The sequence below is a fragment of the Biomphalaria glabrata genome, chromosome 1, assembly GCF_947242115.1.
Source record: "Biomphalaria glabrata chromosome 1, xgBioGlab47.1, whole genome shotgun sequence".
NCBI lineage: Eukaryota > Metazoa > Mollusca > Gastropoda > Planorbidae > Biomphalaria > Biomphalaria glabrata.
Genome location: NC_074711.1, coordinates 85,260,246 through 85,279,888, shown reverse-complemented (window position 1 = coordinate 85,279,888; position 19,643 = coordinate 85,260,246). Strand labels below are relative to the sequence as shown.

The 19,643-nt window shown below is 35.6% G+C and overlaps 1 protein-coding gene across 1 annotated transcript; it reads right to left on the bottom strand.

The window, feature by feature from the left end:
• Nucleotides 1–1,266: 1,266 nt before the first annotated feature.
• Nucleotides 1,267–19,329, bottom strand: LOC106052218 (uncharacterized). Its single transcript, XM_056018277.1, has 19 exons — nt 18,827–19,329; nt 16,241–16,289; nt 16,040–16,088; nt 15,647–15,718; nt 15,432–15,476; nt 15,243–15,282; nt 13,240–13,289; nt 11,956–12,115; nt 11,550–11,645; nt 9,240–9,380; nt 8,438–8,495; nt 8,132–8,248; nt 7,091–7,168; nt 6,913–6,988; nt 6,052–6,237; nt 5,722–5,889; nt 2,959–3,042; nt 2,179–2,247; nt 1,267–1,816 (listed from the first exon to the last, which is right to left on the bottom strand). The coding sequence occupies exons 1-19, from the start codon at nt 18,864–18,866 to the stop codon at nt 1,709–1,711; spliced, it is 1,686 nt and encodes a 561-aa protein (XP_055874252.1). The 5' UTR covers nt 18,867–19,329; the 3' UTR covers nt 1,267–1,708.
• Between the last annotated feature and the right edge of the window lie 314 nt (nt 19,330–19,643).

Here is a 19,643-nt window from a genome sequence, read left to right as displayed (position 1 = left end):
GGGAGCCACAGGCGTCAGGGAGCGTGTTCCCCACGAAACCATCCGCATTGTTTTCCTCCAGTGCCGCTTTCTCTTTCTCCAGTTGACCAGGCTGTTGTTGCGACGATGACGTGGCCGTTTGACACACAAAGAGATATTGTCGAGCACTGTTTTCTTCAGCACAGCCGTTGATTGGACACGCTGTCTCAGCAGACCTTCCCGACAGACGCCTCTCAAGGGAGCTGCAGGTTCACATGCAGCCACGTTGCAAACAAAGTCCAATTCACCGCAGTCATCCTCAGACAACAGTTTCACGTCCAGAATACAGGTCTCTTCAGTTTCAAGTGGAAAATGTCTTCCTCTTGAAGGCTCAGATTTAGAGTAGTCCGATTGACATTCGTCTATGCCAATGTCGATGATGATAGTAGAAGTACATATGCCCTGTTGGTGGTTTTCTTGGCATCTATATTCTATGTGTGATGCGCCGCACGTACAATTCATGGTAAACTTCTGGATGAAGTTGCCGAGCTTCGAATTTCCTTCGTAGGCACCGGAAGATAGGCAGAGGTCTTTAAAGTCCACAGCAACAGGCTCGAACGCAGACCCAACGTTGTCTTGATCTGTCCGGCTCATTGAGGTATTGGTAACAGGTACAACAGGAACAAACGCTTCAGGCACATAACAGTCTTCAGTTTCTTCATTTGTCTCTTTCCGTTCGACTCGATACATCCCGTTGAGATCATCACAGCAATCGCCATCACATTTCTCGTCTTGAAAGTCACAACCACAAGACTTGCCCACAACACAGACGGCGCTCAAATCCCCAGCGTCTCCGTCACCACTGTTTGTGCAACCACAGTCTTGACCATGCAACTTCTTTACCAACGAGTCTACAGGCAACTGCTCCTTTACCAACGAGTCTACTCCTTCTTTCAGCTGAGACACCATTTTATCTACCTTGTTCCCCATACTGTTAATTTGTTCACACAATGCATCAATACCTTCATTTATCTTGCCAATAAGCTCATAAATCTCCGGTTCAATTTCAAATAGGTAGGTCTCCGGATCTTCGTCTTCATCAATAAGGGTTTGCCGGAGACGAGCTGTAAGCACCTCCTTGGTACCACCAATTATCTCATATCGGTTACGAAGTTCCTTCCTAAGCTCTCTAACCGAGAGTTGGTCTAATTGTTTCAAAGCTGCCATTGTAAATCCTACCTCCTCTCGTTGAGTTGCCTATAATCCCACTTCTGAGACCAATTGTAATAACTTATGGGCGGCAACTCAACGAGGACATTGACGTTTATTTACACGGAGACATGACAAACACAAAGGACATCTGCCTTGAGCACAGCATCTCCATATTGGCTCTAGACTTGGGCGGAAATCGTTAGTCCTAATGTCAACATCCGACTTGTTTAGTCACAGATAGTGCGCACCTTCGTTCTGCACTATCTTGGATGGCGGTGCGCATGGCAAAGTCTTAACAATAATAACACATTTTTTTTTTAAAGTTTAGATTTAATGTAACATCATTGAAGTAAAAAATTGAAAAAAAAAAGTCATACAAAAAGTAAGAGAATTTCATTACAGTAACGGTATAAGATAATAGTGAAATATAGTACATCGTTACAGATATCACTATGAAATGACTATAGTGTAATACTATAGTGTAAGACGTTATGAAAATATTAACATTTTATGAGTGGAATAAAACTCAATTTGTGCTTCAACAACTATCGCCGTCATCATCCATCTCTAGATTCTGGATGTCTCTTAACACTTCAGGCTGCACTGGTTGGTGGGGTCTGGCTGTGGCCCAGTTAAATATCGTTTTCTAAAAAGAATAAAAAATAAAAACAAAGATGGCACGTGATTAGTTGTGTTAGACAGCATCAACTCAAGTTTACTGATAACACCACTGTACACTAAATTTTATAATTATAAACAATGCCAAGGATGCTGTATCAAAGGATCACTTCTGCCAACTAAGAAATAATTACTTTGTGCAACAGGTGAAAAAGCTTAGGAATTTGTTTTTCCAGTGCTTAGCACTAAATTGATCTCATACTTTCTAAATGACATACCCAATCAAAACTTCCCCCTTTTTTTCTGTATACCAAATAAATGTCATTGCTAGCTATATAGAGTTAAAAGCCTTAGATGAAAATCTCCAATAAAGTGAAAGAATAAACTTACTTCTTGACTTTTAGCATCTTGTAATGTCAAGGACCACTTCATAGTTAGACACGTCAGAGAATCTTTCACCTAATCAAGAAAGAACCTTTCATTAACCTCATAGAAGATACATTTTTGCCCAGAAAAGAAAAAAGAAATCAAATACTGAATTTAAAAAAAAATAAAAAATGTAGTGTACATTGAGGCCAGTGAGGCCAACAGACATGGCCATTACAACAATGAACCACCTATGGTTTTTCTGGCTAAATACTTTTTGGTGTGCTTTAATAGCTTTTATATAGTGCAACTTTCATGTCTATAACATGCTTAGCCCAATATGGTCCAAACTCTAGTAGTCAAGCCCCTTTGATAGACAGCCAAACAGCATTAGTCTCTCTTGCCACATATCCAACAGGAACTTTGTACATGGAGCTGTGGACTTCATTATAATACTTTCTAAACAGCCACAGAAAAACTTTCCAGGCCTAAGCTAGCTTGATTTCAGTTTTAAAATTCGTTATGTCTCTATTTCCAAGACTTACAACATCATTACTGGAGCAACCTAGTGAGCTGTAATTCACTGGCCTCTTTCAGTGGTGAAATGAATATAGTTCATCTCAAGAAGTGAATTATAATAATAATGTTCTGAATAACCATTAAAAGCTTGTAAAAGTTTAGAAGACTTGAAATGTTTGCAATTACTGTTAATAAATTGATATTTGTAACTTGAAAAGTAACATTAATAGTATCAAAAAAATATTAATGATATGAACCGACCATAAAGTAACAAAACGAAGTTACCCTGGAGTAATCCAAATTATTCATGTTGTCACGAATTATTTTTATCACTTTTTGAATTTCATTAATCAAGAACTGTAGCTCTGCCTAAGGAAGAAATATCTGAATATTAATTTTAGTAAAATAAGAATGAGAAACCTAGACTAGAATAGTACTGGTCATCAACATTAATTCATATTAATGTTAACAAAAGGAAACAAATATATATATGCTTCAAATAGTTAGATGTTCTTAAAACTCAGTTCCTGTGCTTGTATTTATAGTGTGTACCAGCACAACAGTTAGAACTAGGCCAAGAAGGCCTTAGATAGAAAGAAAAGTTTGCTTCACCTAAGTGACAAAAAGAATAAAAAATGACAGAGGAAACACAGAGTCTGAACAAGAGTAAAGAGGCATCCTTTGTCATGCCTGGTAATACAAAGGAGGCTGCCTGGTAACACAAAGGAGGCTGCCTGGTAACACTATGAGGCTGTCTGGTAACACAAAGGAGGCTGCCATTGTAACACTATGAGGCTGTCTGGTAACACAAAGGAGGCTGCCTGGTAACACTATGAGGCTGTCTGGTAACACAAAGGAGGCTGCCTGGTAATACTATGAGGCTCTCTGGTAACACAAGATGGCTGTCATCATGGACCCTGAGCAACACTGGGAAGTGTGTTCTTAGTGTTGTACGATGAGGTGACTGAGCCATCGATTGGCAGGAAGAATGGGCAAGTAGTATAACTAGACTCAGTGTGTGACAGAAGTGAATCCAAGGAAGCAGTTGCTGTTCTGTGCTTATCTTTTTATCTTATATATTACAGATGATACTTCCTAAAAGAAGATAACTGCGTCCTACGCATTTCATGTGTCAATCTAGTCATGCATGTTGATCAATGACTTAAAATCTGCTAAGTTATTGGTTTTCCTGCCTAATTCAGGCAACCCATTCCATTCTCTAATGGCACTAGGGAAGAAGGAGCACTTGTATGAATTTGTCATAGCATATATGGAATAAGAAATGTGCCTCTATCTTTCAGTCTTATGATTTGGCTCGTAAGATTTGGGATTTGTTTATTTTGGCGACAGTGGACATCTCAATTTTTATTGGTTTCATTAAATATTCTGGATTGTTCCAGTCTTGATCAACTCATTTATTGTTGACCTACTTGTTTATTAAGTTAGCTGTTAACTCCCCTTATAGCCTAATCAACACTCTACAGCAAAGTGGCACAACAATCAGCAAGCGGTAAAAACTATTATTGATAGTACTATAACACAAAGACTGACCAGCTCAGATACAAACTACAAAATAAAAATATTTATCATAAACTATCTTGACATGGAAGGTGTGTAGATAGCCCTTTTAAACCATGCAATTTATAGGAGCAGGTGATGTAAAGCTCATCTGTTTCTATGGCTGAAAGTTAAAGAGGGTGTCATGTGGTCAGCACAATGATCAACCACCTTTGCTTTTACAAAAGAATGTCAGATAATCATGGAAGGTGCAGACAGCCCTTTCAGACCATATAGGAGAAAGTGATGCGAAATTCATCTGTTTCTATGGCTAAAAGTTAAAGAGGGTGTCATGTACTTTCCCAAAAGTATGTCAGGTATTCATTAGAGGAGTGGACTTAAGGATGAAACAGATGACCTTTATATCATCTGCCCCACAGATCGCAAGGTCTGAAAGGGGAACTTAACACAAAAACAAAGAGACTGAAAGAGATAACACATGCTCCGGAAGATGAAAACTAACAAAAACTGGAGTGAAACCAGAAAATGTTGCCCATGTTCTTCACAACTGCATATTTTATAAAGAGGCTTGAACAACATACTGTTTGGACTAAGAAAACCTCTTGAGGCCACAAACATTTGGCCCAGGAAAACCTCTTTGGAAGACAAACCGTAAGTAGAACTGCCTGATCTGGACACCACGGCAGAGTTAATTCTTCTCAGACATAGGAGAATGATTTTAAAAAAAGAGGAATACAAAAATACGGACTGTAAAACAATTCTAGACTAATGATGTTTATCATGTTAGATCTACCTTCAAAAAAAAATTTTATTGATTATTTTTTAGAACTAAAAAATGCTAATTTAAATCTATTGATCTGTATCATCTCAACATTGATATGGAACTTAATGAAAGATGTTTGCTATGCAAATGTTAGGAGCCATTCAACTAGCATCAAAATTAAGTTTAATTTAATTTTTGTTAAAGTAAAATAAATAAAATGTTATTCCTTTTGAAATGTTGAATATTGAAAATGTGGGGTAAAAAGCTTAAAATGCTAACAATGAATTTGACAAACACTAAAGTAAATGTAGATACTAGCAACGAATTGTACCAACAGACAGTACAAGCTTATAATAGAACAATCATTGCAGCTGTGGTCCCGTCTGATGAATAGACTACCAACCAGCATTCTAGGTTCTGGGTGAATCTCTCCAACTGTCCCCCACATATTGCCTATCTAGATGTTTGTAAAATATTTTACATGTTTTGGATGTTCCTTCAGAGTTGAAGATTATTTACTTTCTAGTCTAAACCTCCCACAGGAAGATGGGGGATGGGAGTGGGCAGGGTTTGAACTCGGGACCACCAATAAGTCCGACCGACAGTCCAGTGCGAAAACCACACAACCATGCAGCTATCCATCTTGGTATCTGCTTCCAAATGTTGATGCCATATGTTTAAAAATATATTAAAAAAATACAAAGTTATGACGAAATGTACAAACACAAAACAGACTGTACAGACTTGTATTCTTGATATAAACTTACAACTGATTGCTCTCCTCTCTGTTTCTCGTTGCCCACAGTTTTATCCACTAGAGTTATCACAGATGATAATTTGTAAAGGTCAGTTGTAATCAGGCTCTGTAGACTCGAGCACAATGGTGTTAGGGTATGGTCTTTACTTCTAGACCCAATTTGTAAAATATCCGACAACTGGAGACAAGGAAATGACGCAAATATTATAAATGCAATGTCGCTTACATTTTTTTAATCTCCACATTATAACATTTCATTTCATCCATTTGCTTTCATCTTAAACGAAATACTCATTATTTAAGATCAATGCACTGAAAGATAAATCAATGTTGTACTTACTTTCAATGTTTCATAGTCTAGATTTGGTGGTGAGTTCATTGGGGCCAGCTGGCAGTGTAAAAATAAAACACCCAGCATCTGTCTCAGACAACGACCCCTGGAGCTGCGCGGCATCAAATCAAGAAGATGGGCCTGGTTGTGGTGATGGTCAGTTATACACAGAAGACATCGAGACAATTCAGGCAACTGCGGGAAACACCAAAATGACATGAAACAACTAAAAGGGATTAAACATTTTCTAACTCAGTGGGAACTGGTAAAAATGTAAAAATCAAAAAAAATTTTAGAACAAAATTTAATTCATAAAAAATAAATTGTATGTAAAGAAAAGAGTGACAGAGAGAGGAAGGGAGAGAGAGAGAGGAAGAAAATGAGAGATGGAGAGAGGGAAAGAGAAAAACAGAGAAAAAAATAAAAAGTTAAGTTCCCCTTTCAGACTTTGCGATCTATGGGATAGATGATGTAAAGGTCATCTGATTCTGTGGCCCACAGTTATTGAAGATGTCATGTAGCCAGCACAACAACCAACTGCCTTAACCTTACCCGAACTATATCAGGTACCCATTAGAGCTGGGTGGACTCTGAGTTGCCCTTAAGATCCCGAAATTAAAAATCCTAGTCATCTCCAGGGATTAAACCTGGGACCCCTTAGTTTGGAAGCCAAGCGCTTTACAACTCAGCCACCGCGCCTCCAGAAACAGTGAGAAAGTATACACTAACACCACACACAGACACAAACAAAACAAAAAAAAAACTAGATGGCAACTTCTTTAAAGATGTCCTATGTCAATAAAACTACTTCACTTTCTATCATTATGATCTTATTATTATATAAAATGATAACAATTAAAATGTACATACGACTTCTTGCCAGTCACAAGATTTATAACACTCCAATAAAGATGTGAGACACACCTCAAACTCCCAAGACAGAGATCTAGAAGGCAAGAATAAGGTCAGAAACATAAATACAGGATTCCCAAAACTAATAAGATGTATTTCATAAACAAGCTATTCCTAACTTTAAACTTCAACTCACGTTGGAAATGCTGCATGAAGAGCTGTTGTAGCTAACATGTAAAACATCGAAGAAATATCTTTTTTATTCTGAAGGGGACTGAAACATGAATAAAACAAGTCTGTCAGCCCAAAAAAAAACAGTATTGAGAAATAAGATTCAGTGTGGAAAAGAATAATGTATCAAACCAATAGGTTCCCAAATTTATCTAATTTTTTTTTAGTTTAGATATTCCTACATATAGATATATAGTCATATAGATATTGATTAAAAATATAGATGTGAGTGTGTGTGTGTGACTTGGAGTCTATTATCTACTTATGGTCTACCACCAATATGAATTTTGTTAAACACATTTTCTCTTTATATAATCCATTTGCAGTTAACTCCTAATGCTGCACAATACAATAGAAGCTACTGCTTTTAAATGATGTTTTATAAAAGATTTGTGCATGTGTGCATACTTAGTTTTTAAAAACAAAATTGCACACTCTTGCACCCGAAAACACAAATTTAACATTTAAAATATTTTTGTTACATTAAATTTATTTCACAAATCTAAAAAAATTATACATCAATGTAGTTTTTCTTAGATCTAAAGGTGAAAGCACAAAATAATAGCAGCAGATCCCTTCAGTGGCTAAATGTTGTAACATTAAAAGTTTTTGTCTGCGTAACATAGCTAGAATATATAGCATGCTAGTACGAAACATACTAAGTCTATTATGTAAAATACTTAGTCTATTATGTTACGCAAAGATAAAGGCACATTCCCAGATAATGCTTAGATATGCTTAGATAAATTTGAACAAATGCTCTTTCTTCCCTAGTGCTGTTGGAACATGAAATGGGTTAACTGAGCTAGCCAGAAAAACCAGTGACTTGGCAGAATTTAGGTCATTGGTTAATATGCATGACTAGATGCAAGACGTGTAGGACGTAATCTTCTTCTTTTTTGAAGTAACGTCTGTATTATATAAGATAAGTTAAGACATACCTAGTCTATTACACAAAATACTTAGACTATTATTAAATATAATACACTTAGTAAATGTAACATACCTCGTCTGTAAACATAAGGAAAGTATATCCAGAACTGTTTTAAATCTGTCAGCAAACATTTCATCAGTGATAGGATCAGTTTTTTCTGTGGACTGCTTTGTTACTCTTAATGCAGTACTAATGAAGATTTTTAAACATACAAAATATCACTTCATATATTTCTATTGCCTTGGAAAAGTATATTGTAAGCAAAATCGAGTTTATCTTTTCACTGCTACTTCTAATTAAAGGAGACTCTATGACAAATTAAAACTATACTAAAAACAGGCAAAATATGAACAAAAGTAACAGAAAAAGTTAACCAACCTAACTTCCTCAATGCTGAAGAAAGTTTGTCTACCCTGTAGATCTTCTGGTCTTGCTCCTGATAGAAGAATTAGGTTATAAATTAAGCTCTCAAAAAGTTATCCCTTATTCAATGTGAAACAAAATAAAATTCAGCTATAAATGTTAAAAACAAAAAAATGTAATAAAAAAATATTATTTTTAAATTTGAAAATCTTAAATCCTTTATTTTAATGGTATGCTACTTTATCAGAAAACTAGATCTTACACTGCACTGAACTTTGTAAATGGTTGTTAGATGTATGCACTATAAATATTTGGATCTATTTGAAATGCTTTATTTTAATCTTTATATACTTTTTGTTTCCTTATCAGCTTCTGTACAACAGTAAAACTAATGATAATCCCAGATGCTAACAGTAGTCTTTGTAGATATGTCTTAGCAAGTTGACAAAAGCTGCCAAATATTTTAGGCTGATAACATTAAAATATTTCAAGGCAAATTTACAAAACCTGGTGATGACTGATACTGCCTGGTCATGTGGTATGCGATCAGGACTGTTGTCTTGATGGTTTGAGCTTGCCAGTTGCATTATCATGCCATCCTGGTGGAGGTTCAGGCTAGAATGTAATAATCTTCAATTCTGAAGAAGTATCCAAGACATATAACCAAGACAAACAATTCAGATCATTTATTTAAAATGTATTTAAATTTGCAGTGCTAAATGTTGATAGCACTAATAGTTTCCATTGACTAACACCAATAAAAGTTGACAAAACCTACCTAAATTGACTAACACCAATAAAAGTTGACAAAACTTACCTAAATTGACTAAAAGTCTTAAAAGATCCTGGGAATTAGGGCACCAAAATGTTTTCTTCGGCACTCTCTCATTGGCCAGCCTTTTGACCATGTGTCTCAATAGATTGCTGATGATTGCTGGTGTACAGGTGCAGACAGACACTGAGAACATGTCAACAACATAATCACAAGTCAATACAATTGTCTACAGACTAGAATATAATTTTATGAATTTTTTTTTCCAGCCAGTAAGATATAAATATTATGTCAGTTGTGGTAGCGTCACAGCATTGTTTGAGAATCACTGTGACACGAGGTGAACTATGATCACACAAAATAAGCATGCCATGGATGTCAAGTCAAAATAATGAAAAATAAATTTTAAAAAATGTTACTTGTTTAGCAATGAATTATTTAACAAGAAAATAGTTGTAGCTGTACAATTCTGGTAACTTACCCCCGGAGGATTTCCAGCTACCCGTCGCCTCAGCGTGGCCCTCCGGTGGAAACATCCAGAGGTGGATCTGGACAGGCTAAGAACGAGTAGCGAACCAGGCCTTCTAGCAGGTCTCCTTGGGTGAGCTTTTGTTTTTTTTATCTCACTCGGGGTGGGGATGGAACAAGTAACCTGCAACCCAGTCCAAAAAGTCCGCCACGCCGTTCCACAAAGGGGGCCGTCATCAGAGACCCGTGGCTGGAGTGGCGGCCCTTACACGGAATAGTGGCGGTTACAGTATAGGAATATGAGACAAGCTCCCCGCAGTTAGCGCTGTTCCCGGCCACTTATAGCGAGTGGGCCAGGACCAGTTACGGCGCGCTGTGTACACGGCACGGCCCGGTTTTACCAGTCAGTCAACCGATATGGCCGCCTACCGTTGGGTGCCCTCAGACAGGACAGGGGTGAAGAGCCCCATGTCCAGGCCTGGTGGTTGGATAAAAGCCTTTCTAACCATCAACGGGATAATGGCGCCCAAAGGCGCCGATTCCCTACTGGACTTCATCGAAGGTAACTTACCCAAGTCTTTGTAGTCAATTTGTTTGAGAGCTGTGTTGTTCACACTATAAATCAGATTTTTGACTACCAAAGTAACATATAACATCTGCAGGTCAGGAGTTGCCTCTAATGTAACATACTGAAGAACCACAGCATTACATACATGTTTTTTCCCAGAGTTTTTTTTAATCGAAATTTACATAAAACATAAATCACTTGTATAAATCATAAAAGAAGAAAAGTAGCTTGACCACCAAAAAAAATCTATGTTAAGTAAAGCTAAGTGAACTACAAATTATGACCCTACTCATTACTGATAAGTAAATCTAATATCATATTGTTTTCCTTTAATGGTCTCTCCAAAAGATTTTTCTAGATAGTTGCCTTGTTTTCCACACTACCTTCTAGCTTTCTTAGGAATTTGTTTTTCTGTGACTTCTTATTGTTTATATGAGTTCAAGGTCTTTCCAGATGTTTTTGATCTGACCAACAATCATCCACTTGGCTGACACATTTTCTAGCAGTTATGTTTAAATTGAGTACACGCTCAAAAGATTTGACCCTTATCTTGAACAGTCTTTTTCGCATTCACTAGCATGACAGTGCTATCCAATAATACTTTAAACAAAATGGATCGTACATAATTTCTCTCCTAGCACCAAGTAAGAACTGCTGTCTGACCACATGACTTACTTAGACTTACTTAGACTTAGACTTAGGTCCTCCCGCGCCGTTCGGCGCATTGGGCGGCAAGCTGTCTCCATAATGATCTGTCACTGGCAATGTCTGAAGCCTCTTCCCATCTGGTGTCCACTGTTCTGAGGTCCTCCATGAAGGTGTGTCGCCAGGTAATACGAGGACGTCCCTGTTTGCGCTTTCCTCGTTTTGGCTTCCATGTTATCGCAACTCTTGGTGTGCGTAATTCATTTTGACGTAGAACATGTCCCGCAAACCTCATGCGACGCTCAGTCACAACCTCACTAAGTGTTCGACTCCCAGTTCGGCAAAGGATTTCCTTGTTTGAGATCCGGTCTGTGTAACTGACTCCCAAAATCCGTCTCAGCCATCTCTGTTGAGCCACATTTAGTCTTTTCTCAATTTTGACAGATGACTTCCACGTCTCACATGCATATGACCACATGGCCAGATTTAAAACGAGACTTGACCTCAAACAAATTGACGACAAAAACTTGGGTAAGTTATCAGACTTGCACAGCTACAACTATTTTCTTGTTCAATAATTCATTGATATTAGAAACATTTTTACAAATTTATTTTGTACAATTTTGCTTCATGCTTTTAGTTTCTTATAGCTAGAATGTCATGACACAACTTACTCAAATTCCAAAGCCACATCATTATTTTGTCCACACAAGATATCTTGGACATAAGTGGAAGCAACGTGTTAGACATAAGTAGAGTCTTCCAATCTTCTGTTAAAAACATGATCAGTGGTTTAAGGTTTCAAGTTAATTTACAAAAAAAAGCAACATTCATGCACAGAACATTTAAAACATTTGAGATTTTTAAAAACATTTTTAAAATTAAAAATACTTTTAATCTAGAGTTTTACAAATGCTCATTTAAAAATAGAAAAAAAAAATTCAATGATAGTTACTAGAGAGATAGAAATTGTTCACATTAAAGTTTTTTTTACTTTTAATGAAACAAATTGTTGAGCCACTAGTTAGTTTCGGAGATAGTGAAATCCTAAAAATATTCAAAATGTATAAAACAGTTTACCAGCAATGATTTCAGATATTTTAAAGTCCACTGTGTTGACTGGGATGAAGCCAAAGTCTGATGGACTCACATGCTCGGTGAATAAGCAACAAAACAGATCAGGATGAAATACTTCAAGTCCCGGGTAGACACTTGTCAACTGGCTTGTCTTCACCTCTAACTATAAGCACAGACAGTTTAATTAAATAGTCAACTTTGCACATTATTTTAATTTTACTGACAACATTTAGCTTTTGTAGCATTAATTTTGTTAAAATGTAGTCTACAAAATAATAAATAGTAATCTTAATATCTTTAAATTATCTTTACTTCACCTCAAAGTGTTAATCTAGTTAAAATATTAAAAATACAATGAAAGTTCTGGATTACATTAAGATAACCTTTTCAACAAACTATAACAACAATTGTTAAAGTTGAAAGTTCAACAATTGAAAGTTCCCCTTTCAAACCTTGCGATCTATAGGGCAGAAGTTTAAAGGCCATCTGTTTTTATAGCACACAGTTAACAAGGGTGTTGTGGCCAGCACAATGACCAACTGCCTTTAATTTTCCACAACTAATGTCAGTCGGGTGGAGGCAGACGAGTCCAAAAATCATGAAATTTCAAAATCCCAGTCTTAACAGGATTTGAATCCAGGAACCCCAGTTGGGAAGCAAAGCGATTTACACTTAACCTCCATCACACATCTGTATAACAAATATTTCCTTACAGTAAATTATTTCTGAATTCCAAATTGAACAACTTGGCTACCTATCAAGGAGATTGAGTTCAAAACCGAAATCAAGCTGAGCTGTGTTTACTGAAAACTTATAAACAGCACCGAGACCTTCCAGATGGCTGCCAGGTCAAGTGGTATTTGCTCTGGACTGTCATGTCAATGGTCTCTGTTTTGAGCCCTGCCACAACCCCTCGGCTAGGATTTAATAATCTTCAATTCTGAAGGACCGTCCTTAACATATCAAACAGATACTTCCTCCTCCCCACTGGTTCACAAAAGAGATAAGTCCATAGCGCACTGTGTATGCTATATCATGAAAGATGGACTACTATACAAAAGCAATGTTAAAAAAAAAAAATAACTAAATGCTTAAAATTTCAAACGTTCCATGTACTGTGCCTGTTTATGAATACCGGCAGTTAAAATCAACAATGTTCTAATTTTGTAGGCCAGGATCTACTTTAACTCAATAATTTCTTTTTTAGTTCAATGTAGCACATCAGCTCCTTAGAGTACAAGAAGTGTTATATACCAACCTGGTCAAGTTAGTGGACCTATTGCTCACCTGGTTAATATGGTCGGCATGTTCAGAGGCCAGATCAAGATGTCCCATAGCTAGAGTATGACAAGATGAAAAGATTGAACCTCAAAATAATTAATTTTAATGTTCATATCATCATTTTAGTTTTAAAGTAAAAGATGAAACAAGTGTAATAAGAATTAAAGTAACACTGGAACGTAACCTAAAACAAGGCTTTATTAAAATTTATAAATAGAATGACACATGAACTGACGAAAGAGACTTGGACAGTAAAACACTAAATCAATGTTGTGAACACATTCTCACGACGTTACGCAAATATAAAAAAGTATCAACTATTTCACCACAAGAAGTACAAATAATTAAAAAACACACCATGATTAATGTTCACTTCTAATTGCATTTGTAATAATACAAATAGTTTGTATCATACAATTTTAACCACAAACACTCCAGGAATCACCACTGTTTCTAATCTTAATTTTGATCATGAGTAGTTTACCCACTAATTTCAGGTTTTAAAAAGTTATATCAGGCCCAGTAGCTATCATTTGCAAAATATGACATGCACCAAACTGCTATCTTCTTCTTCTAGCAAGCTTTTTGCTGCTGAGTTGTGAGCTCTTTTGCAGACTGTGCCAAAGAAAAATAGTGTGCTGTAACTGCTGCTTTCTTCCGTTGCTTAACAATGCCATACAGAGTGTTGGTTTTGTTGGTCTGTAGTAGCCTGATAAATTTTTGCTGATCATGATTAACTTGAATAAAATTGTGCTAAACTTTCTTTGCCATGATTAAAAAACAATATTCTGTATTGAGTTCAAATTTTCTTAACATATCAAAGTCCTGTTGCAATAGATTGTGATGTTTCTAGTTAACTTCTAATGGATTGCAATGCAATAGTAAGTATTAAGCTGTATTTTCGTTACCAGTCTACTTTCAGCCTGGCCAGTTCATCATTTATTAATGCAGATTTTCTAAATCTCTTATGTCCGGTAAGTTTTCAAAGAGGCCAGTTTGTAATGTCCGCATATTTCATGGGCACAATTTAAGAGTGGAGCTCTTTTTTTTCTTCATGTCGACTGGTACATTAGCTCTATGCCTGCTTTTCAGATTTTGTCCTATCCTCGTGTACCCAAATGAGGAAGACAGGCATGACAGGATAGCACCTTATTGTCTGGGGGCTGCCCAGCTTGAGGTGGGCGGTAGCTGTCCATTGGAATCCTAGGATCCCTCTCACCGACGAAAGTGGCCCCTGGCACTCTGCTCTATGTCAATTGAGCATTTGAGCTTATAACTGGTTACTGCCAATTCCCATTTTTGGCCGACGCCAAAGGCAAAGCTGGTGTGTCCTCTCCAGTTTTTGGAGTTAGGGCTTTGAATAAGCGAGATGAAAGCCTGGGCACTGTTTATGGTCAGAACGATGTCACCCACACAGTAGTTCCCCCCCCTCTCCGCACAGCTGATGTGACCAAAGGAACGGATTATCCAATACAGTTTGGGATCAGTAGCGCCGCAGAATCTGCCAGGCTGTAGCATGGTGTGCCACAATCTGCCTAAGGGTCACAAGCACCTGATTTTTCCTCAGGGTTGTCTCCCGAAGCCTTTCCCGCACTTGGGTATAGCAGCAAGGCAGCGGAGGTTTGGATTCAGAGTTTTCCTTCTCCTAGATGGGTAGCCAACCAAGGCTAACGAGCCCATCCTGCCCGAAGCTTACTGTCGGTGGTAACGGTTCCACCAGGCTAAGTATCTGAACCACACGCGAAGGCCAGGAGTTGGACTGGTTGTCAGAGGCTATTTGAGACGCATGCCATTGGAAGCATTTTATAGGTAGTGGTGGTTCCACAAGGTTGTTAACGCCGGAAGTGGTAATGGTCTTAAAGAATAATAAGAGACACTTAATAGCTATCTGGTGTAAACTGGATGCATTAAAAGCTTTTTTTTTTTTTTTATTTTTATTTTGTAAACAAAGCACCAGTAATTTGTGAAGTGAATTTGAAAAAAAAATTATTTGAAAAACAAAACTTAACTGTCTTGATGAATGGTTTCTGATTCACTAACAATGTTGGACTGGAAAAGATGTGAAAATGAAAATTAAATAGGTTTTGTTAATAACTTAAAATAAATATAATAGCATTGTTACAGATTTTATTCATTCTTTATGGCATCTGACATAAAAAAAAAAATAGAGAGAGACAAAAAACATGGATATAATTTACCCATAATTCTTTTTTCATTTTATTCAAATCATCCTCCTCAGCATTCTGAAATATGACAAGTGAAAATATGTTAACTGATCTGCGTTAGTCATAAAAAAAAAAAAAAACTACAGCAAATTAAACCTATACACTTAGGTTTACTATTCTTATTCTACTAAGTATTGTTGAATATTTAAACATGCACAATAAAACAGTGTTTAGAAAATTTTAAATACCTGGAGCCGAACTTCTTGCAAAAGTGTGTCAAGGTTTTTACTTATAGACTTCTCATTGGGTCTAATGTGAGACTAAACAAATAAAAAAAAAAACAATTGACAATACTTGAATTTGTGATAATTATAGTTTGACTTTTTTAAAGACACAAGACTCAGCATTGAAATCAAGGTAAAATTAATTAACTCCATCTTCAGCCTAACCTAATGTACTCATTAAGTATATGGCAATTATTTAAAAGACCAGAGAAAGAGAAAGTAAATAGCTAAGGCTTAAAAGTAGATTATATATCAATCGTTAGTCTGTGTAAAGTATGCCTACTGCTAAGTCTGTCTGACAATAAACTATAATAAGAATTGCTTACAATTCTCACAGAAAAAAAGATTAAAGTTTACCTGCAAGGCATCTCCATTTGGAACTGGAGAAAGGCAGTATTTACTAAAGCTGAAACCAAATAAATAAAATAAAAAAATATAAGAAACTGTAATTCTTCCACATTTTTATGTAAGTCTCACTCTTATAATGACACTTTTTTTAAATTTAATTTAATTAGATTTTTTAATTTTTAAAATTTTTACTTGCTAAAGTAGACTTACCATTTGGAAGGCGTCTGAATAAAGGTTTCAATATCTTCAAGTTCATCATCTAAATCAGAAAGTCAAATGCAAGTCAAATTAAACTGTTTTGAGGTCTACATCATTTTTCTAGATGTTCTTAAGATATGAAGATATATTTCAATGAAATTATTTATCAGGTAAATTAAATAAAAATGGTATAACAGCCTAAATGTTTTAATTAAATCACTACAATGATATTTTTTATGCCTGTATTTCTCACTGATCACAACTTTCATGAAATTCTTTACTGACTATTAGACAATCTCTATTTATTTTGTTATTAAAACTTCTGAATAATCCCATTCATAAAATGTATCCTCTACAATGGCCAACTTATGACAGGCATAAGAAAAGCTGGCCCACTTGTCTTAAGTAGAAGAAATTAAAATTGTGGACATGGATGTTGACTATCGAGAAAACAAGAGCCCTAGACTGCATTATGACGATTATGTGGAGAGAAGTGGTGCTTTAGTAGAATGTGGAGAGAAGTGGTGCTTTAGTAGAATGTGGAGAGAAGTGGTGCTTTAGTAGAATGTGGAGAGAAGTGGTGCTTTAGTAGAATGTGGAGAGAAGTGGTGCTTTAGTAGAATGTGGAGAGAAGTGGTGCTTTAGTAGAATGTGGAGGGAAGTGGTGCTTTAGTAGAATTCTCTTCCTCAATACAATCTTTAGGAGGAGGATTGATGGTATCCAAGGTTATCTAGGCTTGAACTTGGCTTGGCTACCTAGAAGGGGGCTTGAGGTTCGACACCGGACTCGGGCAGAGTTGTGTTTACTGAGTGCCTAAAGGCAGCATGGAAAAATCTTCTCCTAGATACCCCCTACCCCACCACAAATGAGATTGGACCAAAAATGCTCTGAGCATGCTATAAGCATGAAAGTAGCGCTATATAAAAGCTATAATAATAATACTTTGCAGACATTGCTTCAAAAGAGAAGATAATTATATCCTATGCATAACCCTGTGTCAATCTAGTCATGGATGTTAATCAGTGACTTAAAATTTCCAAAGTCATTGATTTTCCTGGCTGACTCAGGCAACCCATTTAAATTTCGTGCTCTAATAGCACTAGGGAAGAAGGAGCACTTGTATGAATTTGTCCCAGCATATGGAATTAAAAAAATGTGCCAAAATGTTATTAGTTTTTTTGTGTATTTTTGTAAATTATTGTTCAGTGTTTTATGTATTATTGCTACTTTACTCTGATTTTACTAATGGTGTTGTAAATCTCAAGGCTCTATTTTGTCTCAACAGAATTCTAGTTTCTTTGTTTTCTTGAGTTGAGAGGTCCTTAACAGAGGATTCAAGCTAAGGTTAAATAACAATTTAGTTTACTTTATAAATATTCTTGTTTGATTTATAAAATTTCTTTAGTAAACCCTAATGCTTTTTTTTTTATTGTTACAAAGCTTATATCAACTCACTCTGTCTATCTGTAAAAAGTGTGTGCACGTTATTTCTCCCACACTCATTCTCATATCAAAGTTAAAACTTCGCACAATTTTTCATTGGCATCTAATAGACAAAACATGAATCAATAACTTATCCTTCAGTATTCACAGATATGGGTAAATTCATTGGGTTTAGTCCCCATAAATAATTTAACGCTATTTCTCCCTTACGCATTTTTGGATTAAGTTGAAACTTTAAACAATTATTTATTGAACTTAAATAGAAAAAAAAATTAGTCAATTAATTATTAGTAATCACTTATTTTGTTTAAGTTGATATTGAATAAGGGAAATAACTTGAACATTATTGATAGTAATTGTTTTAAGGGCACAGTTCTTGCCCTTTAGATAAGGTTTGTTTTTTTTGTTTTTTAAAGAAATTTTTTATATTTTGTTTGTTTGATAATTTAATGGGGATTCCATAATAATTTTTTGTTTATAATTATTTTAACACCTAGAGAGTTTTTAGTCTGGGTTACCGGTACTGGTTTACCAAGATTAAGAAAATTGGTATTTATTTGTTTTAGCTTTTTTGCAAATATTAATAATTGGCAATTGTCTGGATGGAAAGACAAGCTCCAATTTGATTATAATTTCTGTCTTTCTTCCTGTTCTCTTTCTAAAATTTCAGGAGCTTGTGTTGTTATCAATTATTATTTCTACACTATACTCTATAGATACCATCTTCTGCAAATAATTTAACTTTTGTTCCAGAACTAATGCAAATTGGTAGGTCATTTATGTAAATCAGAAAGTGTATAGGATATAGGCATCTTATCTTATATAATACAGACGTTACTTCAAAAAAAAAGATAATTACGTCCTACGCGTCATGCATATTATTAACCAAAGACTTAAATTCTGCCAAGTCACTGGTTTTCCTGGCTAGCTCAGGCATAGGAAAACTGTTCCTTGTGGTACATCTGAGTTTATACTGTTGATTGGAGCCATTTATTATTACAGTTTGTTCTTTCTTTATCAGGTAAATCTAAATCCCTAATCATAAGCACATTACTATTAGGCAAATCAAAATGCTAAAAATATTTCTTATCTTCTTCAGTCTAGACACTCTAGATGTCTAGATATAGAATCTATATATATAGATAGTAACCGACCTGATGATTCTTCTAGATCTAGTTCTGTGGCAGATTCCATTAATGGTCATTGAGATTAATTCTTTTATTTGCCTCAATTTGTATTAAATTATATATCTCTACTAATTTTAACTCCAGTCACTCTAGACTCGACTCTAGATTATGAGTAGATTGGAATTGATTGGATACTTATGATACTAGATCTAGTAACTACTTTAGTACTTAGTCTACTAACTAAACTAAGGTCTAGAATTTATTAGAATTAGATGATCTATTATCTCTAGACTGAGACTCTAATCTCTATACACTTTATACAGTTATACAGATCTAGATTACTAGATTCTTAGATCTAGAGTAATCTAGAGGCATCTAAATCAATTATAATAAGTCTATATCTACATTGATCTAGAATCTAAGGCTAGTGCTGGATATTCAAATTTGGATTAGACATGACACATGTCTGACATGTAGTCTAGATCTTGATATGTCGTATCTAGAGTCTACAGAGTTTGGTGAGTTTGTCAACAAATATATTCTATATATAGATCTAGATTAGTTCTAATTAAATATATTTATTTCGTAAAAATAGTTGTGATCTTAGATTTTTAATTGTAAAAATAAAGGAGCTTGATTGTGTACATTTTTATGCAACAAATTTTGTCGCAAATGATAAAATCTAGTTTTTACAACAATAACCATAATATATCAATGTAGATTTTATTGCTAATTATCTAGGCCAGTAAAAAAAAAATTCTTCATCTAAATAAAAATAAATGATTCATTCAATATTTTCTACAATAATTAAACCTCTTTTGAATTGTGGGTAAACGTTTCGACG

Coding starts and splice junctions, on each gene's coding strand:
- LOC106052218 (XM_056018277.1), bottom strand. CDS start 18,866: ATGGAATCTGCCACAGAACTAGATCTAGAAGAATCATCAG. Junction 15,719..16,039: donor CAAATGGAGATGCCTTGCAG/GTAAACTTTAAT, acceptor TTATTTGTTTAG/TCTCACATTAGACCCAATGA. Junction 11,646..11,955: donor AATATCTGAAATCATTGCTG/GTAAACTGTTTT, acceptor TGTTTTTAACAG/AAGATTGGAAGACTCTACTT.